The sequence below is a fragment of the Onychomys torridus genome, chromosome 7, assembly GCF_903995425.1.
Source record: "Onychomys torridus chromosome 7, mOncTor1.1, whole genome shotgun sequence".
NCBI lineage: Eukaryota > Metazoa > Chordata > Mammalia > Rodentia > Cricetidae > Onychomys > Onychomys torridus.
Window position 1 is genome coordinate 103713171 of NC_050449.1, and position 26808 is coordinate 103739978.

General features: G+C 42.3%; 1 protein-coding gene across 3 annotated transcripts in view; it reads right to left on the reverse strand.

Annotated features, from left to right (window-relative positions):
* The window catches only part of Mlh1 (mutL homolog 1), a 51131-nt gene that overhangs the window by 3310 nt on the left and 21013 nt on the right, over positions 1-26808 (reverse strand). For all 3 annotated transcript variants that reach the window (XM_036194076.1, XM_036194074.1, XM_036194075.1), the window contains exons 11-16: positions 25391-25544; positions 11965-12344; positions 9447-9595; positions 4984-5092; positions 2670-2733; positions 573-737 (exon numbers count right to left, since the gene is read on the reverse strand). In XM_036194076.1, the coding sequence (XP_036049969.1) occupies positions 573-737; positions 2670-2733; positions 4984-5092; positions 9447-9595; positions 11965-12344; positions 25391-25544 (1021 nt within the window). The remainder of the gene's footprint in view (positions 1-572; positions 738-2669; positions 2734-4983; positions 5093-9446; positions 9596-11964; positions 12345-25390; positions 25545-26808) is intronic.

Sequence of the window (26808 nt, forward strand, 5' to 3'; positions counted from 1 at the left end):
GGTTTTGACATACCAGGGGCATCAAACTATGAGGCAGGTTCCCTAGCTCCGGGGAGACTTACTTACGCTGCCAGACCAGAAGCATCAGGGCCAGAGTACTGCTGATGGTAGGTGTATGGACATGGTCACGGGCGACGAGAGGAAGGAATGAGGGTAGAGATGAGGGTGGAGATGAGAACGGGATGGAAAGAACTGAGAACAATGAGAGGACAGGAGGAGAAGGACAGAGAGGAGCTGAGTGTGAGAACAGAACTGAAGCTGTGTAGATAGAATTTTGTTTCAGAAGAATGGAGTAAACAGACCTAAGGGTTTCGTGTAAGTAGATTCATTTGATTTCTAACCCATGCCTAGTGTCTTCCCTAGGACTCTGGAAGAAATCTCCTCAGGGCAGGCACCTGAGGGGATTTCGATAGAACAGTATGATGAATGACTGGTTGTAACAAATGGGGTGTGGAGAAAATGTCATGTATGGCACATGCTGCTTCTGAGGGGAGGCCAGCCTTTTGGTTCTAACCAAGGAACTTGACTCTTATCTGAAAGAAAGCTCAAAGGCATGCAAATAGCTGCCCCACCTCATCAATTTCCAAAGAGAAATAGTCTGCAAGCATCTCAGCTTTCTTCTTCAGAAACTCAACAATGTATTCTGCAAGTCCTTCCTTTGGGCCATCTTCCTCTGTCCAGCCACTTTCAGGACTGTCTAAGGCCAGCATGGCGAGGTCAAAGAGTGGTGCTGGTTCCTGGGAAGAAGCAAGAACATAGGTGTCAAGTGGGAAGCTTGAGTCCAACAGACCAAACTCAGTTCTGATATAAAGCACCAACAGCGACAGAAGGCCCACTCACCATTGCAGGTTTCAATACCTCTATTACCAGCAGAACAAGAAGACAGAAAATCATTATGGAGATAGTCAACAAGCACACCATGAGCACAATCCACACGGCATTTACAGAACACCCTAGCAAGGTAATACAGGTTCTTTTTCAGGTGCACAAAGAACATAAACTGACAAAACACATGCTCCAGGCCATGAAACAAGTCTCAGTAAGTGTGAACACACTCAGGAATTGTCTTCAACCAAACTAGAATTAAAGTAGAAATCAGTAACAGATTTCTGGAAAACCCCCAGGAGACTAGATGCTAAATGATGCAGACCTAAGTACAGACAGCCTAGCTTACTCAGAAAGCTCCAGGTCCCAGTGAGAGACCCCGTCTCAAAAAGAAAATAATGACAAAAACAAGATGAAGTGGTAGACCCTGAGGAACAACACCTGACACTGTCCTCTGGCCCTACACACACACACACACAAATTTAAAACACCCACACAACACGAGATGGGAAAGACAACATGAACAACTCTAAGTAATAACCTGAATCTCTAATAGAGACTTCCCTATCATGGGATCTTTAAGCCCAGATTGTTCTAAACAATGAGTAACAACCCTACAAAACTCTTTCAGAAAAAATAGCAAGGGCGAGCTTACGGACCCATCTATGAGGTCAACATTATCCTCTACTAAAACTACACAAATCCAAAAAAAAAAAAAAAAAAAAAAGGCAGACTAGTAACACTCATGAACACAGACGCAACAACACAAAAAAAAAAACTTATAAATATAACTTGAGAAAAATGAAATCTGGTAACACATAACCAAGCAGGGTTCATCTCAGGAATGCAAGATTGGTTTAACACATGGAAACTTGTCAATGTATTTCACTATATTAATAGTCTAAAAAATAAAAAGATCATATCTTAGAGGAAGAAAAAGCATTTGAAAATTTTCAGTATCTGTTACTAAATTAAAAAAAAAAAAGAATTTCCCCAACATCCAGGGCACCCACAAAAACTCTCTCCCAGGTACTAGAATATTCAACAACAAAAGTGTGAACATTTCCCCAAGACTGGAAGGAGGGGAGGATTTCCATTTTTGCTACTTCTAGTTAACCCAGACTGCAACTGTCAAGACAAAGGGTGAGCATCCACTGGGTAAAAGGAGGTAAAATTGCCTTCATTCTCAATATTATGACCATTTATGCAGAACTGACTCTGTATAGGCACTAACCAAACTAAGTGAGTTTAGCAAAACTGCAAGACACAAAAATCTATGTAAAAAACTCATGTGCATTTCTGTAGTCTGGCAATAAACATAGAAATTGAAACTGATACATGTACAGTACCATAGAAAAAGTGAGACATTAATCTAATAAAATTTATCTTTTCTCAAAAGTTATCTACAGATGCAATACAATCTTAAATTTCCAAAGGCTAAATTAAAATTTGGCACCAAAGCCTTCTTGGAAGAGACGAGCTAGAATCGTTAGAGGTTTATAGCAAAGTCCATGGCAGAGTGTGTGTCTACTACAGTGCTGCATACTATAGAAACCTCAAACACACACCCCCATCCCTGTTCCAGCTGTGGTTTTAGAGAACATTTCTACTTTTAATTTCAAGTACATATGTAGTAACATCTGTAACAAGAAGCATGTGTTTAAGCTGGTTATAAAAGTAACTATTTACCTGAAAAGATTCAACCAAAAAACTTTATTGACACAAACTCTTAAACATACTTTGGAAAGTTTACGCTTGCTAAGTAGTAAATCACCTTATAGCTCATACTCTGAGAAACAACCAGCTGCCATTTCAGAAGTAAGGAGGAAAGGAAAGAAACTTACCGATAACCTTAGAACACCAAAATTGGCAAAATCATAAATGAGTATCTGGTAGAACAGCTCTTCACTGAAAATAAAAATGAAAAACTTTAAGAAAAATAAATCTATGCTTGAGGGCCGAGCAGCAAGGACAGAATGGGACAAAGATGCTGCTGCCTGGCTGTGCACCTGGTAAAGAGGTCTTCTCTACGTAAAGCACTGGGGTTGCTAACGGGGCTTCTGCCTAGACTCTGCAGCCATCCCTCCCAGACAAGTTCAAACACAGGCTGGCTCACCTCCTCCTCTCCAGTGCTGTAAAGGCTTCAGATGCTGCACTTAAACCTACAGCACTGTCTGCAGACCTTTCCCTAGCAGAGCCCTAGAGATTACCCTCTGACAGCTCACCATTCACCACCACACAAACAGTTATATGGGGAAAAAGTATATGGGGCATTTAGAAAGGGCAGCTTTCCCCAAATCGTCAGAAATGGACCCTAAGGCAGAATTATACTGCACTGACTTTTTGGGGGAGAGGATGAGGTGGGATAAAAGGTCTTGCTATGTAGCCCAATCTGGAACTCACAATCCTTCTTTACCTATACCTTTACCTGCCAAGTGCTGGGATTGTAGGTGTCGTGTCCCGTCCCCCCCCCCCCCCGGTCTGGAAGTGCATTGATATTTGAGTTAGTATGTTGCACTGGCTGATAATAACCCCAGAACAGCAATCAAGTATGCATACTGAATTACTAATAAAAACTACGTTCTTCCTCACATGCAAATCCTAGCCTACAGTATAAATATGTAAACAAAGTATATGTGGGTACAGTACAACATGTAGAAAGGAGAACAAGGAAGCTAAATATTAGGGGCTGAGAAAGACCTGAACACAGGTAAATGGCACAAGTCATGAAGGAAGACACAAAGCGAATTGTTTTTCTAGTTCCCACAGTCATGGTGTGGAATTTTCTACTTCATGAAATCAGCGTGGATGGACTGTGGATTTCAGATTCAGGGTGTCAGTAAAAAGCTGCAATTCTGGTACTAGCCATGACGGTTACTCTGAGATGAAAGAAGGTGAACACAGGTGAGCTGTAGAGACACGCAAGTCACACACTCACGTGTGCTAGAAAAGTAACAGCAGGGAGAGAGGAGTTCCCAATAAGGCAGCTCACGGCACACTGCTGTGGTTGGAACACCAGCACTCCACCATGGGGTGCAGCTGGCAGACTAAGGCCGTAAGGGCAGGACCAGAGCTTCGGCCTGAGCTCTGGCTTCTGGACTGCTGAGGTCATGTACCCAGCTGTCTCACACTCCTGCTGCCAGGAGCCGTTCCCACACAATACCTTCCCCACCATGGCAGACTGCAGCAGAATGCAGCCCAGATAAACTTATCTTCCCTTACGCTGCTTCTCACCATGTACTTGGCCACAGAAATAAGAAAAGGAACAAGTCAATGCAATAGAACCTAGCACTATGCCAAAAAGGCTCCCGACCCAAGAATGACTCTGAATTCTGGAGAAAGTACTTGTGCCAGCAGGGAGCTTTAGGACTGGGGCTGCTTCTAGATTAGAGATGGCAAATAGATTTTTAGCCCATGTACCATGTCGATACAGTGTACAGTGTCTATTCCATTTGTAAGACCAAGAAGCACTCTGAGGTCACAGAAAGGCTTAGAATAGAAAGAAGTCCTAGAGTAGATAAGTGATACATAGTGGACACAGGCAGCAGCACCCTCCCATATACATCACCTATTTGAGAATACACTGACTACAAACTCTACATGCAATGGATTCTCAAAGTCCCTGGAAACAAAAAAATGTCACCAGGTGTCAACAATGTGAATGGCACTATTGGGATTACCTTTCCCATGTTGTACAACAGCCTGACTTTGGTGGCTAGAATATAAGCTTTTGCTGCATTCTCAAAGCCAAGAGAGAGGCATTCTCTTGCCTCCCTGTAACCCTGTTGCACATAAGAGACACCAGATCTCTAACAGCACAAAGCCCACTTCAGCTGGTTTTAGCCAACGTTTCCTGAGTGCTAAGCCAAGGGCTGGGCTTCTCTAGTCACTTAGTCCTACAAAATATCAATCAAATTTAGTCTTGCTATGCTGATTTACAGGTCAGATACGTGCGATACAGTATAGAAAAGAAATTTCCCATCCTGGAAATGGAAAAAGGTTGAACCTGGATCTGAACTTATGTCTGTGACTCTCAAGGCTATATCTATATCTGTCCTTTCCAGCCACCTCACATGCTCCTCTCCCTCAACACCCAGCGTTGGTGCCTGTCCCCAGAGACACTCTTCTGGTGGCTCCACTACTGTCACACAGACTCACCTAAGTTTGGTAGTGTTGAGGAGGTATAGCTTGGTCTGGTGCTGTGCCAAGGCCCATTGAGGATTCACACAGCCCACAAAGGAATGGTTATGGAGCATCTCCCGGAGAGCTAGAAAACAAAACAAAAACCATGTAAGTAATGGAATCTAAACATTTCTTCACACCCCAAGCCCTGCACAAGCAAAGATACCTCAACCAGGTCTGCTGAAAGAAACCAAATATGGAACAATACATAATTTGCCTCTAAAGATGTACAGAGCAGTTGCTAAAAGATTAAGGGATAGCTGGTTGTGGTGGTGCATGCTGGTAGGATTTGCTGAAGGAGACGGAGGCAGGAGGATCACGAGTTCAAGGCCAGCCTGGGTTTAAAAAAAAAAAAAAAAGATTAAGGGACATACAGGGTCAAAATAAAAGGCAAATTAGGAAGCCAGATATTTGACAAGATTTCTAAAGCCAGCTTTACCCAAGAGTGAAAGGCTCCTCCAGAACTGGAACCTTCAGCTTTCATGGGCTCTGACAGTGTGAAAAGGAGGGCAGATAAGAATGTTCGAAGGGGCTGGAGAGGTGGCTCAGTGGTTAGGAGCACTGACTGCTCTTCCAGAGGACCCGGGTTCATTTCCCAGCACCCACATGGCAGCTCACAACTGTCTGTTACTCCAAGATCTGACCCCCACCCCCACAGACTTGCATGAAGGCAAAACAAACACCAATGCACATAAAATAGAAATAAATTATATATATGAATGAATGGTTTAAAATGAAGGGGGTCTGAGAGACTAATGCCCACAGCTGGAGCTGAATTTCCAAGAACCATACCCATAAAGGGAAGCAATACCTATGTCCATTCTCCAAATATCTGATGCTTCTGTGCTGGCAGTAAAGAAAAAGAAAACAAAAACAAAAACAAAAACAAAAACAAAAACAAAACAAAACCCCTGACAGCCAGAGTGTACAGCCATAAACTCATCCTCACATGCTGCTACAGACAGACATGATGGCAGACAGACTGCCTGAGAAGCCTAATGGAGATAGTGGTTTACACTAATACCAGGCTTTGAGTAAGCCCCAAGACTAGCAGCTCTGTGCATGTGAGTGCAAGTGCGACCACATTATAAAAGAGAAACCAAGTTTCAGAACCCAAAAACAAGCCCAGAAGACCTACAGCGGACAGACCTGGAGACCAGAGACACTGCCAAGAACATGTTCGTTCAGAACGCTCGAGAACCACGCTACGATGGAGCAGAAGGGACTCAACTGCAGACATCACGTGGACTCAGAAGAACCAGCAGGACTTCAGAACACCGAACAAATGACAGACTACACAACGTCAGTGGACGAAATAAAGACAGTCTCACAGGACAGCCCAGAAAGGCAAAGAGAAGAGGCGAGGACAGCAGGAAAACAACAAAACTGAAGTCCAGAAGGGGGTGAGGGTGGGATGGAGCTAAGGTCTGAAAATACGCAACAGTATCTCACAAAGATGAAACATGTCAAGCTTCAGTTCTAAGAAATGCAAGTAACCCCCCCAAAAGAGAACCCCTAACCAAACATCACCCCTCTCAACACTCTCAACTATATGCAAAAGCTACTGGGGAGTGGGGAACTAAAGAGCACTTAAATACACTCAGAAAGAAAAGGGAGATTACCATGAATATTAAATATCTGACTCATGGATGAATTTTCAACAGTAGAAATAAGAAACTACCACATACAACAACAACAAACCCCACAAACAAAAACACAATTATCAACCTGGAATTTTAAAAACAAAAGTGATTTTGAGAAAACAAACTCAGCTTGTCACGGCTGTTGCTGCTGTCTTGTGAGTTTCCATTGTTGTGTAGTTCTGTAACTATGCCCATAAAGACGATTACTTTCTTCACGTGAGGAATAAGCAAAGCACCACCCCCATCCATCTCCTACCCTAGTCCACTGGAAACTCTGTCTCTTTACAGGATGTTCTGTGTAGGTGGAGATGATTATTGATTATTTTTAAAGCTGGAAAGCATCAAATAGTCTAGAATAACGAGCCACTGGAGGAGAAAAGAGCAGTATAGTCCCCTGAAAGGAGGCCAGACAGTTCCTAAGAGGAATATTCATGGTCTCTCTAACCAGCTCCAGCCAGCAGGAAGGCAGATTCTATGTCAGCTGGCCCAGCACAGGGGCCTTTTCATAGAACTTCAAAGTCCTGTATTTTATCCCATCCCAAATGTTCTTCCAGCCCTAAAAGGTTTCTCTATGTGTTTTCCTCCATTCTGCAAAGACCAAATTGGAGAAAATCCTTCTTTTATATCAAAGCTAAACCATACATCCTACTTTAAAAGGGAGACTGTGGGTTTTGACATATTCTCAGCACCAACAGATAAATCTAAGCTAAGGGGGGATCTTAGCACAGAGGCCCTGCCTCGTCTTCTAGGCCTCAGGGAGTGGGGTGGTTACTGCTTATTTGCCCTTCTGTCTGATGGGGCAGCAAGGTTCATTAAACAATCTGTGTGACCCCATTCATCTCAGCTACCAACTCCAAGTATGGTGCAACACACTGCACAAATTAACTAACTAATATCAGGTTATAAATGATTAACTGATAGGTAGCACATCAGTCCCTGTGAAAACCAGGTTAATAGTGTCCACATCTGATCCAAGACGGTTACCGAAGAACAATGCACTGAACAGACTTTGCATTTAAATATCAGGTGAGCCTACCCACCAAGGACATTGCCAGTACCAATTTACTGTGCTTGGCTGTCCTTCTTTGTTGTGTTACTTTTATTTTGTTTTGACATGAAGTTCTACTACGCTGCCTAGGCTAGCCTAGAATCCCTAGGCTGAAGTGATCCTCCTGCTCAGCTTTCAAGGTGGTGAGTGAGGACTCAACGCAAGGACCACCATGCCAGGCCAGTTTTAGATTGTCCAGATATTTCCATGTCATCTGTTTTTCCTTTCCTCATCTCTTCATCTTTTCTTTTTTGATCTCTAAAATAGAAGATGGAAGCATGTGCTCCCTCCAAAGACTTTTTGAGAATTAAGTAAGAAAGTGTGCATGGATATATATTTTTAGGTCACTTAGAACCATCATTTTGGACTCAGCAAGACTCTAAATAAATATGACCACACTTGATATAGGCCAATTTTACCCTGTACCAAAAACCTGATTAGTTAAAATGTCACTGAAATGATCTTTACTGACCTCCAAGCATGAGGGAGATTATCTAAAAACCGCTCTGAGGAAAGCTGAAGAAATCACGCAGCAGCCCATCTTTCTTATGCAATTTAAAACTGCTTTCAGAGCTCTTGGCTTGGAGAGTAACGCAAAGGAATGCACAACCACAACACATCATGGAAATAACAATCAGGAGCCAACTGGCAATGTGTGCAATGGGCAGAAGCCCAGTCACAGGAAGACATTGTGCATCACATGTAACTTGACAGAATGAGGGGTGGGGTGAAGAAACCAAGCAGACATATATGGAGCAATACATGAATAAGTTCAGGCCTTCCCATGTCAGCTCAGACCACGGTGACAGAGATGGAAACTGGAAGAGGCTGACATGGGGCGGCTATGGCAGAGGGTTCAGCCTTAGTGGATGGACTAATTTGTTCCTGAGCTGTACAATCTTTTCAAAAAGTAATCCAGGAGGTTGATATGGCGGCAGATGCCTGTAATCTCAGACCTAGGAGGCAGAAAATTTAGTGGGCTAAAAAACTGAGATCTAGGCTAGCCTAAACTATACAGTGAAACCCTGTCTCAAAACAAAACACAACACAAAGTAACAATGCAGATGATCATAATTTATATTTTATAGTAATAGTAAAATTGATTGATTTTTTTCTGCATTTATTTGTTGTGTCTGGGGGTGGGTGGTGGTCACGTATGTACCACAGTGCACATGTGGAGGTCAGAGGACAACTTTCAGGAGTTAGTTTTCTTTTTCTACCATGTGGGTCAGATTATCGAGTCTGGTGCTTTTACCCAGGGAGCCATCTTGCAGACCTTTCAGATTTATTCACAACAGATGAAAACAGAAAGTCACGGCTAGATGACAGATTCAAGCACACCTGGAGCCTGCACGATACCCACACTTGGAAGAGTGTGGAACACGGCTATGAGGGCAGCATGGCTGTCACAGCCAGTCTCCTTACACATCTAATTACTGACTCCGTCCTCCATTCAGCTAAGCACACCCACTTGACAGGATAAATACTTCACTGCTTATTCATGATGCTGCTTTTAGTAAAAACAGAAACAAAGTAGAAATGACTGCAATGACCACTATGGCCGCCCTCTTTTATTATAGGAATACCAGTTATTTTTGCTTACAGCCCTTCCCTTCCTCCTGAGAACTGTCTCCTGTGTAAGGGAAAACAGCCTTTCCATGAGCACACGGCAGTGCCCACCCTGCAACATGAGTGCTTTCTACATTTCCAAAACCCTGAGTGCCACACACACCTCAGCACTTACGTACTCTCATGGCCTCGCTCATTAATTTCTTCCTGGAGACTCAAGACACTGGTAAGGTTAATGATCCTCCTTCGGGGGTAACAGGCAGCTGTCATTTCCTTCCGGGAGTCATGTTCCATCATCTCCACATCAGAATCTTCCCGATGTCTCTTTCTGCAATGAAAGGGAAGAACTGACAGGCTATCCTGGAGCTTGCTCTGTAGGCTGGCCTTGAACTCAGAGATCCATCTGCCTCTGCCTCTCAAGTGCTGGGGTTAAAGGTGTGTGTTACCACTGCCCAGCTCCATTTTATTTTTTAACTCAGCCAGTGTAAGGTGGCCGCTTCCACATGCTGTGCCGTGGCAGGCCAGCAGCTGTCCTGTGTCACAGTACCTACCTGACAACCCTCAGATCCTTGAGCAAGTAAATTGACCTTGTCAAGCCTCATTCGTTCATGAATCATTCTAAGGTCCATCCATTTGTCCATCCACCCATCCACCTGACACTGATATGCACCAACTACATACAGTAGTGAACACATTAGAAAAGGGAAGCCTTCATGCTTACTGTCTAGCGGGAAAGTCAGCAACAGAAAGACATTTAAAATCCAATTTTAAATGCTTAATTAAAAAGTTCTTTTATGTGTACAGCTGTTTTGCCTGCATGTGTGTCTGTACACCACATGCATTCTTGATGCCTATAGAGGCCAGAGAGGGCACTGGATTCCGTGGGAGTGGAGTTACAGACAGCTGTGACCCACCATGTTCTAGGTACTAGGAATCATGGGCCATCTATAACCTGGGTCATCTGTAAGAGCAGCCAGTGCTCTTAACTACTGAGCCATCTTTCTAGTTGAAGAACAAAAGTTTTAATAGTGGCGGATGCTAGGAAGAAAATACAAGGCCATATAACAGACTGACGGGAATGTATGAGGGAGGGGTCTTTCTGTCTGAACGGACAACACGGTGGTTTGGGTGAGAATGACCCTATCTGAATACTTGGTCCCCAGTCGGTAGAACGTTTGGGAAGATTAGGATATGTGGCCTTTTGGAAGAGGTGTGTCACTGGGAGTGGGCCTGAGGTTTCAAAAGCCCACAGCAGGCCCAGTCTCTCTCATGCTGCCTCCAACTTGTAGACAAGATATAAGCTCTCAGCTACTGCTCCAGCATCATGCCTGCCTGTCTGCCTACTTCCACACTTCCTGCTATGGTGATCGTGGACTAGCCCTCTGAACTGTAAGAAGCCCCAAATTAAATGCTTTTTCTTTATAAGTTGCCTTGGTCATGGTGTCTCCTCATACCAACAGAAAATTAACTAAGACAGAATGCCTCTGGGAAAAGGTGACATTTGAGCTGAGACATGAGTGACAAGAGCCCAGAGTTCCAGGCTGAGGAACACCAAGGGCAGTAAAAGGATCTAAGAAGCTCAGCCAGTCCAGGCCAGTGCCAAGGGTCATGTGACTACAATACTGCAAGAGGGAAGAGGGAAGCAAGGTGAGATTTAGGCTATCATCCTACGTGTAATGGGAAGCCCTGGAAAGGCTTTCAGGGGGAGGAATATAACCCTCTTTCTCTTTAAAGTTTTTTGACTGCCCTGTGATAAATAGCACTCAGTTCCCTAAATGATGAACAAATGGAATATTTCCTTGGCAGGGTAAGAGCATTAAACAAGATAATACATATAAAGTACCCAGCCTGAAAATACCTGCATCATTTATTCCCTGGCAAAACTTCCTTAGAAGCTGTCTTGGTAGGCCAATGCAGGAACAAGCAAACCGGAGTTAAGCAGTATGTCCACATGTTCACTCCAGTGCCAGAGCTCTTGATGACACCTCCAGAACATGCACCTCAGGCAAGTGGTTTTCCATTGAGCACCAGGTTATTGCCAGCTCATGACATGACAACTGGCCACCTCATGAGCCTCAGTGGGACTCAGTATTTTTCAGAGCACGCACTAGAAGTGCTCACGGTTAAATGGCCTTTTAATTACTCCAGCTCCACACTAACTCTTCTCCCCTGGGCTCACAAATGTCAGGGAACTGTAAACCGAGCTGCTTCTGAAGGGGCCAACAGCAGCTGGGGCAAGGAGGGAGAGCCATCTCAGGCTTTGCTCTTCACTCATACCAGGTGTCAAGGGTTTGTCAAGTGCTTTCATAAAAACAAAAGTCGCGGGAGCTGGAGAGATGGCTCAGTAGTTAAGAGCACTAGCTGCTCTTCCAGAGGCCCTGAGTTCAATTCCCAGCAACCACATGGTGGCTCACAACCATCTGTAATGACATCTGGTGCCCTCTTCTTACCTGCAGGCATACATGCAGGCAGAATACTGTACATATAATAAATAAATCTTTAAAAAACAAAAACCAAAACAAAAATCGCATCTGTGCTCCTTCCAATGTGTTACTAAGACATAAAACCACGAACATGCAAGACTCTCACAGGAAACCATGTGAGCCACTGACAAATGCACACAGTAGCAGAAGGCACACCTGACTTGTGAAGAACCTGCTAGAAGACAGTTTTAATGGAAAACAAAGGAGGCCACACCTGGGGTTGCCTGGACTGGAAGAGGGTGCTGCTTTTTGTGCCACTTCAGAAACCCCTCTTACTGTGTCCCTCTCTGAGTTCTGACAGATGGCAGTTGCTTCTATGGGGGCTAGGAGCTCAACCATCTCCTCATCCTTCTGCACGGCTTCTTCAGGAGGGCCCTCTGTTCTATCATCCCCTGGGCCAGGGTCCTGGGACTGGCTGGGCAGAACCTTGCTCATAGGCTGTAGAAAGGCATCAAGCTTCTGGTCCCGGGAGTCTGTACGGACCATCTGGTAAGCATAGACCTTGTCACCACTTCCACTAGTAGATGAGGAAGTCACACCTGTCGTGGATTTAACCACCTCCCCAGAGGGTCCAGCAAGTCCTGGAAGCAAGGTCTGTTTCAAAAGAGAAGACAGAAGAAAGGGTCAGACTTTAGCACATAAATATCCAGATCCCAAAAAAGAACAGTACTGGATGAAGACATCAGAGCCAGATGGAGTTATATCAGGTATCAGTGCAGAAGCAAATTTCATTAAAGGAGTATAAAATATTCATAAGCATAAAATTCAAAAATTAAGCAAAGTTCTTATAATCTTAAAACTAGGTTGAAATAAAACGTGAAAAAATTTTATATTTTGTCTATTTTCTACTATAAGAAGATTCTATTTTATTTTTTATGGTAAAACATACACAGCATAAAACATACCATTTTAAACTATTTTTAAGCTAGAATACCATGGCAGTGAATACATTCACACAGTTGTGCATCCATTTTACTCCTCCCAACTCACTAGACTTCCCATTCCCTCCTCATCCCAGGCCCTGGCAACTACCATTCCACTGTTTGGGTTTTTGTTGTTGTTTTTTAATTTCTTTGTCAAGGGACTGACCCCAGGCCTCTCACATAATAAACGCGCACTCTACCACTCACTGAACTATAACCTGAGAATTCTACTTTTTTTTTTTTGTTGTTTTGTTTGTTTGTTTGTTTTTTTCCGAGACAGGGTTTCTCTGTGTAGTTTTGGTGCCTGACCTGGATCTTGCTCTGTAGCCCAGGCTGGCCTTGAACTCACAGAGATTCACCTGGCTCTGCCTCCCAAGTGCTGGAGTTAAAGGTGTGCACCACCACTGCCCAGCGAGAATTCTACTTTTAAATACACTTCCTTCCTTTATTCTATCCACTGGTGTATAAAAACCAGTGACTACCCAGAAGCAGTAGAAACCCTGGGGTCCCAGATTCTAGTTACCAAATACCAATACCGCTGTGAGAGACCCAGAAAACTCCACTAAACTCCCCAAGACTCACTGTGATGGAGGGGGACACATTTATGCCTTCCTCAAGAGGAAGGTCTTGATGTTCATAATTTAAACACAGGGACAGAATGACAGGGACAAAGCCCAGCAGGGGATGATTCTGAAGCAGCCAATCTGGATTCCAGCCCAATGCACTCCTGCTGGGGGTGCAGGGACTTACCACCCAGGTTCAAGTTTCACTGCTGGTGCGCTCTGGTGCTGGTGCGCTCTGGGCTCGCTCGCTCGCTCTCTCTCTCTCTCTCTCTCTCTCTCTCTCTCTCTCTCCCTCCCTCCCTCCCTCCCTCCCTCCCTCCCTCCCAGGAAAGCTTCAGCCCTATTCCATTCACCCACAGCAGAAACGTTCCCAGTGATTTGGCTCCTTCCCACCAAGAAGAGGAAGATGGACACATGAGTGAACCCGACAAAGGACATCTTCAGATGGAAATTACTGGCATAGAATGAATGGGAGGGACAGGGTGACAGTCACTTGACACACTGATTGTAGGCTGTGATTCAGGATGTTCGGAGCCAACTCAACAACGATTTGAATGTACTTAATACCACTGATCAGTACATATGGTCAGATGCCTCAAATGCTAAATTCTGTTATGTCTCTTTCAGCCACAGTTTGTAACATCCAAATATCACCTCTTGGACTGGAGAATGAGAATTTACAACACTGTGAGAGGGCCACTGGCAGTATGGAAAACTAAGATATGATGATATGGCTTTTTTTTTTTTTTTTTTTTTTTTTTTTTAAGGGATCAAACCAGAATGAACAAAATTTACAAGTGAAAAGATCCTAGGCAAAAGAATGTTTTTAAGGGGCTGAGAGATGGCTCAGAAAGAGCCATTGGCAGCTCTTCCAGAGGACCTGGGTTCAATTCCCAGCATCTACACAGCAGCTCATAACTGTCTGTAACTCCAGTTCCAGGGGATCCAACAGCCTTACACATACATATATGCAGGCAAAATACCATTGCACATAAGGTAAAAATAAATTAATTTAAAAAAAGAAGAATGTTTTTGTGTCTGAATATAGTTATGCCTCTAGATTTCCAACTCAAAGGCAATACAGAGGATCGGAGAGAGTTAAATAACACCACAAAGAAACAATCTGCCAATCCAAAAGCACATTATGCTGCAGGAAAACTAGAGAAGTCAGAGAGAACAGCATTTTTTAAAAAAGGAGAAGCCAGGGCTGGCAAGATGGCTCAGTGGGTGAAAGTGCTTGTGGCCAACCTTGACAATCTAGGTTAAGTCCTGGAAGTCACAAGCTGGAAGGGGAGAACTGACTTGGAAAGTTACCTGCTGATTTCCACAAGCTCCTACAGTGCATGTGTACATCCCCCACAGGTAAATGAAAGGGAGTGCCTTTACTTAATTTAAAGAGACTGAGGAGACTTGAAGGCAGGCCTGGTGGCTGGCGCTCACGTGGGGCAAATTCCAAAGGCCTAGGCAGTTCCCTCCCTCAGCCTCCTCCCCGGCTGGCGGGTACCTAAACCCGCCTGCAAAGTTCCATTTAACCAGGGGACGCCTACACGGTTCCATTCCCGAAAAAGGGAGCAGCTAGTCCAGTCTCAGTTCCCTAGCTTATCCCCCAGACCAGCGAAATCCGCTGTGAGTGAGGCATTCCCAGTCCTCCCTGAGTGCCGGCTCCCCGCCATCTTGGCTCCTGCCTTCAGCTGCCGCCAGCCAAGGTCGCCAGCAGGCCTTGCTTTGGAGCTATACCAACGCCTCCTGCTGGCTGAAAAGTGCTACTGCACCCCCCAAAACCACGGAAAGGTAAGCTTCTTTCAAGTAAAAGTACTTGATAATTTTACACCTTAAAACTGACTAACAAATCTTGAGTAATTCTTGTAATATGGCTGACATTACCTCACAAGAATTTAATAACCTTTTTGCCTGTATGATGAATGACATTTTCCTAGAAATATACGACCTCCCTAAGACATATCTGGCCTGTACCATTTTGACATTCATTGTAATAATTCACACAGTGTTCAAACACTGACTTAATAATAAGAACAAAGATGAGTCATTATTGGGACTGATACAGGCTTTAAAAGTTAGCAATGAAGGCTTACAGAAAGAGATTCTGTCTATGGAATCTGCTGACCAGGACTTACATAAAAAGATTCTCTTTCTGGAATCTGCTAACCAGGAATTACGGTTTTAAAAGATAGCAATGAAGGCTTATATAAAAAGATTCTCTCTCTGGAATCTGCTAACCAGGATTTACAGGTTTTAAAAGATAGCAATGAAGGCTTACAGAAAAAGATTCTTTCTCTGGAATCTGCTGGCCAGGACTTACATAAAAAGATTCTCTCTCTGGAATCTGCTAACCAGAATTTACAAAACAAGCTTGTACCCAAAATTGCTTTTATTGATAATAAATATGAGTATTTAATGGATAGAATACTAACTCTCCAGAGTGAAGTTGTAGCTACTCAGACACTATATAAGGAAGAAAAATTATCATTACTTGATAAGATAAGGTCCATGGAATCATGTGTTTCAGAAGAACATAAAAACTTCCATGATTCCGTGAAAAATCTGGAATCCCTTACAAGAGAGGAGGTTTACTCCCTGGAACAGACCCTAGGTGCTCGTTTACAAGCCCTGGAGGAAACTCTAAATAAACATGACAAGGGACCTAATAAGCAGAAGGGCAAGACCATACAGGTTGTAACATCTCCAAATGGCTCTCATACAATGGCTTATCCTGTTATCATCCATGAGAAGCCAGTAGATGACACACACCCCGAGCCATATACGACATATACATTACAACCAATTTCAACAAGGGACTTTAAAAATATAAAGGAAGCAGTAGTTACATATGGGATACACTCCACATACGTAAAACAGATGTTAAATTCATGGTCTACCTCACATAGAATCATTCCAGATGACTGGCATCAGTTAATTTCAGCTATTCTAGAATATAGCCAGCAGTTACAGTGGAAAAGCTGGTTGAGAGAAGAGGCAAGAAATTTAGAACAACAAAGTAATCTCAGAGGTTTTGAGATCTCCCAAGATCAAATACTTGGTGAGGGATGTTTCACTGACAGGAATGTACAAGCCATTTATGATGAGCATACAATATCCCTATGCCGTACAGCAGCTCTAAATGCTTGGGAAAAAATTCCAGAACCTGGAAAAGCAACTGAGGTATACACAAAGATATTTCAGGGACCACATGAACCCTTTACTGATTTTTTACAAAGGCTGAACACAGCTATAACAAAAGCTGTATCAGATAAAGAATTAAGAAAAGTATTAACTGAGTCCTTGGCATTCGACAATGCTAATGCAGAATGCAAAAGAATACTTACACCATTAAAGATCAGATCAGCTCCTTTGGAAGAATGGATTCAGTATACTAATAGTGTTGAATCTCTTAACTACAGTAATGAGGCTTAGATAGGAGAGACAAATCCCAGAGGTGTAAGAAGGCCCCATGGTACCAAATGTTTTAAATGTGGCACACCAGGTCATATAAGTAAAAACTGTTCATGGGGTAATCCTAGAAGTAATACTCCTTCTAGGAATAGCCTAAACAGAAGACCCCAACCACCTCCTGGATTATGTAGAAGATATGGCAAAGGCTGACATTGGACCAGTGAGTGCAGATCAAAAATAGATATACGAGGCAACCCTTTAGTAGCGGGAAACGCCTCAGGGAGCCTCTTGCAGGCCCCCAAATCAAATGTGGTAAGAACATTCCCAGCCACTGTGGAAGACATTCCTCTCCAGGACAACTGAATAAACCAATATCTAATGTAAAAACTGATACTGCAATGGATGATAAAACAGCTTTGATAGATGAATCACAGTTTACAAAGAACACAATAAAACAAATATTTTGGCAGACTTCCATAAATGAACAGAGACCAAAGCTTAGAATTCGAATTAATGGCTTGGTTCTGGAGGGCCTGGTAGACACAGGTGTGGATGTGACTGTAATTACACCAAAATCATGGCATCCAAATTGGCCTCTTCAAGAGGTAGATGTCCAACTTTTAGGAATTGGCACCTTATCTCAGATAAAACAGAGTTCGAGATGGGTTGAATGCATAGGGCCAGAAGGACAGAGAGGAAGGCTGAAGCCATATGTAGCAAATGCAGCAGTAAATCTATGGGGCCGAGATCTGTTACAACAGTGGGATACCCAGATTAAAATTCCTACACTCTCAGAAAAGGAATACAGGCCAATGCATGTTTCTAGGAATAATATCATAACATGCTATAAAAACCAGTCACCAAACATTCAGGCTGTACACAAACAGAGCACAACTGCTGTTGAACTCTCAGAAGTACCAACTGCCTTACCTTTAAAATGGCTAACTAATAAACCTGTCTGGGTTGGACAGTGGCCTTTGACAAAAGAGAAGCTACAAGCTTTAGAACAGCTGGTTCAAGAGCAGTTAAATGCTCGACACATTGAAGAATCTACCAGCCCATGGAATTCTCCTGTATTTGTTATTAAAAAAAAGTCTGGTAATTGGAGAATGCTGACAGATCTGAGAGCTATTAATAAAGTAATTCAGCCAATGGGCTCCCTACAGACTGGGATGCCCTTGCCCTCTCTGCTACCCAAAGAATGGCCTATAATAGTTATTGACTTAAAAGACTGTTTCTTTACCATACCCTTACAAGAAAATGATAGAGAAAAATTTGCCTTCACAGTTCCTAATTATAACAATTCTCAGCCAGTCAAGAGATATCAATGGAAGGTCCTCCCACAGGGTATGTTAAACAGCCCTACCTTATGCCAATACTTTGTGCAAAAACCATTGGAGTTAATTCGTGTAAAGTTTCCACAATCCATAATTTATCACTATATGGATGATATCCTATTAGCTGATCCAAAGTTAGACACATTAGAAAGCATGTTTGAAGAAGTAAAAAAAGTTTTGCCTCGCTGGGGACTGCAAATTGCTCCTGAAAAAATACAAAGAGGAGATTCTATTAATTACTTATGATATAAGATAGAGTTACAAAAAATTAGACCCCAAAAGGTACAACTGAGGAGAGATTGATTAAAGACTCTTAATGATTTTCAAAAGTTGTTAGGAAGCATTTCCAACTTATTGGGTATCATGGGAATACCCAAAGATGGACTACAAAATTTGGCTAATACTCTAGAAGGGGACAAAGAATTAAATAGTCCAAGAGAATTATCAGCCAAAGCTGAGAAGGAATTGGCTCTAGTAGAAAAGACAATTCGAGAAGCACATGTGGATCGTGTGGATCCAGAACTTAAATGTATTCTTGTCATATTCCCCTCCAGACATTCCCCCACAGGTATTTTGATGCAGAGGGAAGATATTATATTGGAATGGATATTCCTACCACGTAAACCAAATAAGAAATTAAAGACTTATATAGAAAAGATCTCTGATTTGATTCAGAAAGGTAAATTAAGACTTCGTCAGTTGACAGGAATGGACCCAGCATAAACTGTAGTACCTTTAACTAATGAGGAAATTTCGTCACTATGGAAAGATAATGAATACTGGCAGAGAGCCTGCAGTAACTTTTTGGGAGAGATTAACAACCATTATCCCAAAAGCAAGAGAATAGAATTCATAAAGAAGACTGAATGGGTCCTTCCTCACATTGTACGACACAAGCCAATTTCTGGAGTCCTCACATTCTATACAGATGCAAATAAATCAGGGAAAGCAGGATACAAATCAGGAGACTTAAGTAAAGTGGTACAAAGTCCATACAGCTCTGTACAAAAGGCAGAACTGTATGCCGTTCTTATGGTACTGATGGACTTCACAGAACCCCTCAATATAGTCACTGACTCTCAATATGCAGAGAGAGTTGTTTTACACATTGAAACTGCTGAATTTATTCCTGATAATACAGAATTAACTTCAATATTCATACAATTGCAGGAAATCATCAGAAAAAGGGAACATCCTATATATATAACACATATCAGATCCCATACAGGTCTGCCAGGACCTCTAGCACAAGGTAATGATGAGATTGATCAGTTACTAATAGGTAATGTGCTAGAAGCCTCAGAATTTCATAAGAAACACCATGTAAATAGCAAAGGTTTGAAGAAGGATTTCTCCATTACTTGGCAACAAGCTAAGGATATTGTGAAAAAAATGTCCTACTTGTTCCTTCTATAACCAAACTCCATTACCTGCAGGAAGCAATCCAAAGGGTATACAAAGAAATGAAATTTGGCAGATGGATGTGTTTCATTTTGCAGAATTTGGAAGATTAAAGTATGTACACCATACCATTGACACCTATTCAGGATTTCAGTGGGCAACTCCTATGAGTTCTGAAAAGGCTGATTCTGTGATTACACACCTATTAGAAGTTATGGCCATCATGGGAATACCTGTACAAATTAAGACAGACAATGCCCCAGCATATGTCTCCAATAAAATGAGACAGTTCTTTGCTTATTACAATATAAAGCATGTTACAGGTATACCACACAATCCCACAGGCCAAGCAGTCATAGAAAGATCCAATCGAACTTTAAAGGATATGCTAAATAAACAGCAACAGGTAACAATGACTCCTAGAAATAGATTGCATAGTGCTTTATTAACCTTGAATTTTCTCAATGCTGATGAGAAAGGAACAACAGCTGCGGAGAGACATTGGACGACAGACAAAACTCCTGAGCTAAACCAACCGGTTTATTTCAAAGATGTGTTGACCTCAGAATGGAAACCTGGATATGTCCTACGTTGGGGGAGGGGTTTTGCTTTTGTTTCCACAGGAGAAGAAAAGCTATGGATACCAACAAAATTAATAAAAATTCGATTCGAACAGGAGAACCCCCTTGATGAGGAGAAGTAAAAGATCATCCACCAATGTGACATCTCTTCAGGTTGTAAGAAAAATTTAACAATCAAAGGTTGGGGTAGGGTTCTGTTTTTGTCTTTCCAGGATAATGGAAATACCCATCTTCCAGAAATCATAAGGCCTTGGATATCCAGATGTTTACAGCAGAAAGAAAGAATCTATTGGTACCAATCTACACAGGCAATCTCTGAAGTCTCCAGAAGGAAGACGGGGCCCCAACAACTCTACCCAGTCCAGAATGATGCAATGGTAATCATCATCATACTACACTTCTTGCCAAAATTTCAGACAATCTTACCCATTACTCTGAGAGTTGCTGCAGAATCTACAGTTAGTCTAACTGAGATTTAACTATCTGAGCTTTCTCACAATACCCAACAGAGATACCATTGCTCCCTAAACAGCAAGAAGCAATTCTAAGAAAACGACGCCCCTTCTCCCTAAGGTTCATATTTCTCAGGGTTATGGATAATGGTTCTAGGGTTGGGGGTGGAAGAAACTGTTAAACTCAGTACTCTCCTTAAGGAAAGAAAATATGTCTCAAAAAAAAAAAAATGGGAAAAGAAGAAATGGAATGGATAGGTATAAGATATTATGGTAGACTGTCATATACATTAGTAAACAAATTTAGTAATATAGCAGCCTTTGCACTGTTATGAATTCTTATATGTTGATACAATTATAAACTTTTTACATTCCTATTTAAGATTTGTATATTGATACAAATACAGAACTATGTTTGTTATATTGTACACATATTTTTACTCTTATGTGAAATATTTGTATATTGATACAAATGTGAATTTATACCTGTCATACTGTATGTATGTTCTACTTCTATTTAAGATATTCTGTATACTGATATATATTTAGGATTATTATCATATTGCATATTGCACTATACATTCCTACCTCTGTTAAAGATATTTTGTGTATTGTCACAATTTAAAGTCATTGTCCTTTTACTGTGCATTTGCTTACAGACTGTTTGCCTTATTTATAGGAAGCTTAGTCCTTAGGTTGTTTAGGTAGATAAGACTTACATAGTTATTGTCACCTATGCTTGTCATCTCTATAATTACGTTAGTTAGGTTATCCAGATTTATAAATACATAGGTCAGATGGACAGGTAATCTTCAAACACTTCATGGACCTAGAGAACATGGCATTTAAATAACTTAGAATTCTGTTGACATGAGACATAATTGCTCCTGGCAGCACCAATTTGATCCCGAGAGAATGTTGGGCTTTTAAGACATTTCCATTTGGAAGTTTGTCTTCTTGGCACAAAATGGCCTACTGGGCAAAGAACTGCCCTTGCCTCAACTGCTGACAGTACAAATGCTGTCCTTTCTGGACAAGCGGGACACAAGGAAAGCGACCACTATACTTTGCCAAGACAGGGTAAGATGGTCTTTCAGAATTCCTGCTTCTGAAAATGGTCTGTCAGATACTCTAGGCCTGTAGCCAATTTGAATGCACCAACAATGCTGAGAAACATTAGGTGACTGTCCAGGCTGCTAGCTGTCTCTGTCTACTCTTGCAAGACTCCCGAAAGTTGCTTGCGTCCTTCTTCCATTTCTCAGGTATTATTATATTCCTTCTCAGGTCTTTGATGAGGTTGGAGATTAGCAGTTATAGTTACAACTTAGTATATATACATATATAATATCTTAGATAGGATATATTAAGTATTAGACTCAGGTTCTTTAGGATAGGACACCTTTTGGAATGATCTTTGTAACACGCCACCTACCCATGCCCTAGACTTCCCTGGATTTTACTATGTGTTTTTTGCTTGATATTGTTTGCACTTATTGTAATTCCAACTTATCTAGGTCATTATCCCTCATTACTCCTGGACAATATTTGATAACCATCTCTTTGTATATAGTCTTGTATTAGGTTAGAACTTTCTTATTTAGACAAAAGGGGGAGATGTAGTGGATAGCCATCCCAGCATTGGCCTGGAAGTTCCAACCCCCACTGAGGCTTCGGTAATGGTCACGCCCACAAGGCGGGGCGGAGGAGGAAGCGGAAAACCAAGGATCGGGAAGCGGTCTCTCTCTTGGTTCCCGGACTCTGGACGCTGGAGGTAGACCGAGCAGAGTTCTCCAGAGAACACGGTCGGACTGCACTATACCCTTGCCAGACCCTGTAACCTACCCCTTCATTTGTAAGTACCCCACAAAATAAACCTCCCTTTTAACTACGTGGAGTGGCCTTAATAATTTCACCAATATCTGGCGCCCAACGTTCGAGGTACAAATTCATGAAAAAGCCTCTTGCCTGTGGCCTTGTGAGCCCCAGCTCAGGCCCGAGCTACACTCAGCCGGTTGTGGTGGAGCACGCCGGTAGGATTTACTGAAGAAGGCAGAGGCAGGAGGATCCTGAGTTTCAGGCTTGCCTAGGAGGCTTGCTAAGGAGAAGCTACGGCTGGCTGGGGACTAGCTACAAACGGTGGCAGTGGGACCATGGAGGCAGTGACAGCTGCTCTGAGTTGCTGGCTGCTTCTCATCGTGTTGGTGACTTTGGTGATGCTGCTACCTGGAACAAAGAATTTACTGCTGCTTGTTCAGAGAAGAATTGCCAGGACCAGTGTGTTACAAGAAAGCGTCGGCAAAGGTCAGTTTGGAAATGTTTGGCAAGACAAATGCTGGGGTGAAATTGCTGTGAAGATTTTCTCTTCTAGGGAAGAACGTTCATGGTTCCAAGAGACAGACATTTATCAGACTGTGATTGCTCCAAACCACAGAGGAGGCACAAAAAAAAAAAAAAAAAAAAAAAAAAAAAGAAGGGAACCATGATCATGCCTAACAGTGACTTTGAAACCTTCAAAAGGATGATGGGACTCCACAATGATGATGCAACATGGACTATGGTAAAGCCATTAACACCATGGAAAGATCGACTCTGGACTACAAACTGTTTAGAGGACAATTTCGAGATGGCTAGCTGAGATGATCCAGCCTGACAGACTACTTGAACAAGGACTGGAAACAAGCCCTGCATTTTATCATTATGCAGCGGCGGGACAAATGATACAGGACTTGACAATTAACCCCAAAATTTTCTTTTCAGGATCCCCTAAAGATGGAAGTAATTTTAAGAAAACGACGCCCACATCCCCAAAAGGTGGGATGGGAAGTTTTTGGTCGTTTAATGAGTTTTGGATATTGTCATTGTTTATGATGATTGGTTACAAGTTGTTAATTGTTAATGGTCAGGAAAAAAGCTGAACATGAAGATTAGATTCAGAGGTTTTGTTAAAAAAAAAAAAAGAAAAGGGAAAAGAGAAAATAGATATGAGGTAGATCACTGAATCTACCCTGAGAAAAAAAGATAAAGAAATAATAGGATAAATGGGTAGATCTACTCTAAAAAGAAAAAGGAGAAGATATAAAAATGACAAAAGGTAGACTACTGAATCTATTATGAAAAGAAAAGATAGGATAAGTAATGAAAAATTTTTGTCTGAGTTTATCAAATGTTACTGGACTGGACATTATTATAGATAATGGAGTTTTTCACCTGAATCTGTCAAATGTTAATGGACTAGACATCATTAATGTAATATTGACTGTGTATATTGTATATACTTATTGGATATGATATTTCTTGTATTAGTTATAACCTTTTTTTAATTTTAGACAAAAACAGGGGAAATGTGGTGGGTACTGTGTTCCCTGAAATATTGTGTGTTCCCCGAAATAAACATATCTGGGGTCAGAGAACAGACAGCCACTAGAACAGAGCCAGAAATGTTGGCTAGAAAATGGGAAGAGTAAGCCATAACAGAAGTTGGACGGTGGTGGTACACACCTTTAATCCCAGCACTTGGGAGACAGAGCTAGCCAGTTCAAGGCCACTTTAGAAACAGCTAAGCTTGGTGACCCACGCCTTTAATCCCAGGGAGTGGGGGCAGAAAGAAAAGGGTATATAAGGCACGAGGACCAGGAACTAAAGAGAAAAGCATGTAGTGGGTTAAGCATTTAGTTAGTTAAGCATTTGGCTGGAGAAGTATTCGGGCTTTGGAGCAGCACAGTCCAGCTGAGAGCCATTGGAAGGAGGACTCAGAAGCTTCCAGTCTGACGAAACAAAACCAGCTGAGGGACTGGCGAGGTGAGGAAACTGTGGCTTGTTCTGTGTCTCTGATCTTCCAGCAATCACCCCAATAACTGGCCTCGGGTTTGAGTTTCATTAATAAGAACTCTTTAAGATTCCTACTACAGGTGGCACACACCTGTAATCCCAGTTCTTGGGAGGCAGAGGCAGGAGGATCAGAAGTTCAAGTTTCCTCAGCTACAAGCAAATTCAAGGCCAGCCTAGGCTATGAAACCCTATTTGCCCCAAAATAATAAATACACTGAGAGAGCACTAACTTAAGAGATTTAAAAAATGTAAGAACCAAATATTTTGACTGGACATCACTAGATACAGATATGAACACAGCTGGTATTAAATGGACTCTCTCGAAATTAAGACATGTGAATATAGACTAAGTAGTAAATGATGTCATTGCTATTAATTTTATTAGGTGTAGTACTTATATTCTGTTATATAAGAGACTTCTTAGATGTATCGTGAAGTACTAAGGAAGAAATCAATGTCTAAAATGTGCTTTCATATGTACTTTCCCCTTCACTAAGCAAGATAGGACTAGCTAAAACCAGCAGGGCAAATGCAGATGTTGTTAAAGCTGGGTAACAGGTATATTTACCATTTAATTCTATCTGTGCTTAGAAATACACACAACAAAAACAAAGCAACAGCTCTATTCAAAAGGGAACACCTTTCTTTGAAGACAGTCACAATGCAGCAGAGGGGCTGGGAGGATGGCTCAGTGGCAAGAACATCTGCTGTGCAAGCATGAGGACCTGATTCAAATGCCTGGCACTCAAGTAAAGTCTGGCCTGGCTACAAGCATCTATTACCCAATCACTGAGGCAGAGACAGGCAGACCCTGAGATCCCACTTGCCTGTCAGCCTCGCTCAGAGAGCACCAACCAGTTCAGGGGAAGCCAGGCTCAAGACAATAAGGAGATAGAAAAAAAATTCAACATCTTGCTCTGGCCTCTGCATACAAGTCTGTGGATGCATGACCTGAACACATGTGCATGACACACACACACACACACACACACACACACACACACACCCCAGAGAAAAATGTTACTGAAAGAAAACTATCAAAGCAGTACAAAGATAATTCAAAATTATATTAAAAAAATCTGAAGTTTTATGATCTGGAACACATTTTAAAGCTCAGAGAGACAGCGGAGGTAGATGCCCTCACCTGGGTGAAATACATCCTGGACGAATTGGAGCCCAACAGTTTGCCCTCAATATGCTGTTGCACACGCTCCAGGATACTCTCTTCATGCAGAAAGTGAACTTCATGCTTGGTGGGGTGCACATTGACATCTACATTCTGGGGACTGATTTCCAAACTGTCATGAGAGAGAGAGAGAGAGAGAGAGAGAGAGAGAGAGAGAGAGAGAGAGAGATATCACAAAAAATGGGAAAATCTCCATGTGGTGACTAGACAATTCGGAGAGGCCCAATCACCACAGCCTCAAAGTTCAGGATCAAGTCAGAGAGGCTGAGTGCCACCTCTGGTATTGAGGAGCTGTGCATCATCTTTCTTGGCCTTAGTTTCATTTATAAAGTAGACACAACAGCTCTCCTCACTGCACAGATTTACAGTGGGAATTAAGTATATACAAGGCACCTTACATGCGTATGGTAGTTATTACAGGTCAGCTGTCAGCTATCTAGGACTGCTGGATTGTGACCTCAGGCAAGTACCTAACTTGTCTGAATGTTTTCTCAGCTTTAAAGACAGGGTAACTAACAAACTATCCCCTCCACTCACTTTCCAGGTAAAAAACAAAAACCAAAAAACAAACAAACAAACAAAAAAAACACTTGCTAGTCAACTCAAGAGTTCTTAACCCCGCTCCAAGTCCATCTGTCCTGGCTTACTGATAATGGAGCTTTGTGATATGAAGCTCTGTTAGTAGAGGCCACTACAGGGATGACAGGAGTTTCCTATGCCAGTTTTAGGAACAAGTCTGTCGGACTTTTGCACACAGAGCCAGTGGCAAGTCCTTTCTTCTGGTAGGCAGTACACCCCCCAGCAGTCCCTCAGAGTGGAGAGGAGTGCCTGCCCACTTCTCCCCAGTGCAGCAAGCCACAGTGACATTCTTTCACCGGGCCTTCTCAGCACAGTACTGAAGGACGGAAGGCAAGAAGCTCTACTAATACCTCAGCCGCAGGGAAACGGCTGCTCTCTGCACCTGTTTGCCTGTCACTCATCTCTTACTACTCAGCTCCCTGATTTGAATTCAGTATGTAATTTATTTCAATAAACTTTCCTTGTTCTGTTGCATGATTTCTCTCTCCTGTTTAGATCCCACCTAGTACAAAGACAGAGCATACTGATGACATTATGGATCCATTACCCATCGAAGAAACACAAGACGGAGTCAACAACTGCACGTGAAATCTCAAAACTACTTTAGTCTATGGCCACAACACCCTCAACATGCCTGATCTCATTTAAAAGAACCACGGTTTTTACTATTCTCATTTCAGCAAGAGCAGAACAAAGAAAACTTTTTTGAGAGTGGTTCTTGCTACACTGGCCTGGAACTTAAATTTCTCCAAACTGCTGGGTTTATAGGACTATTCTAAAAGGCTCAGCTGAGGATG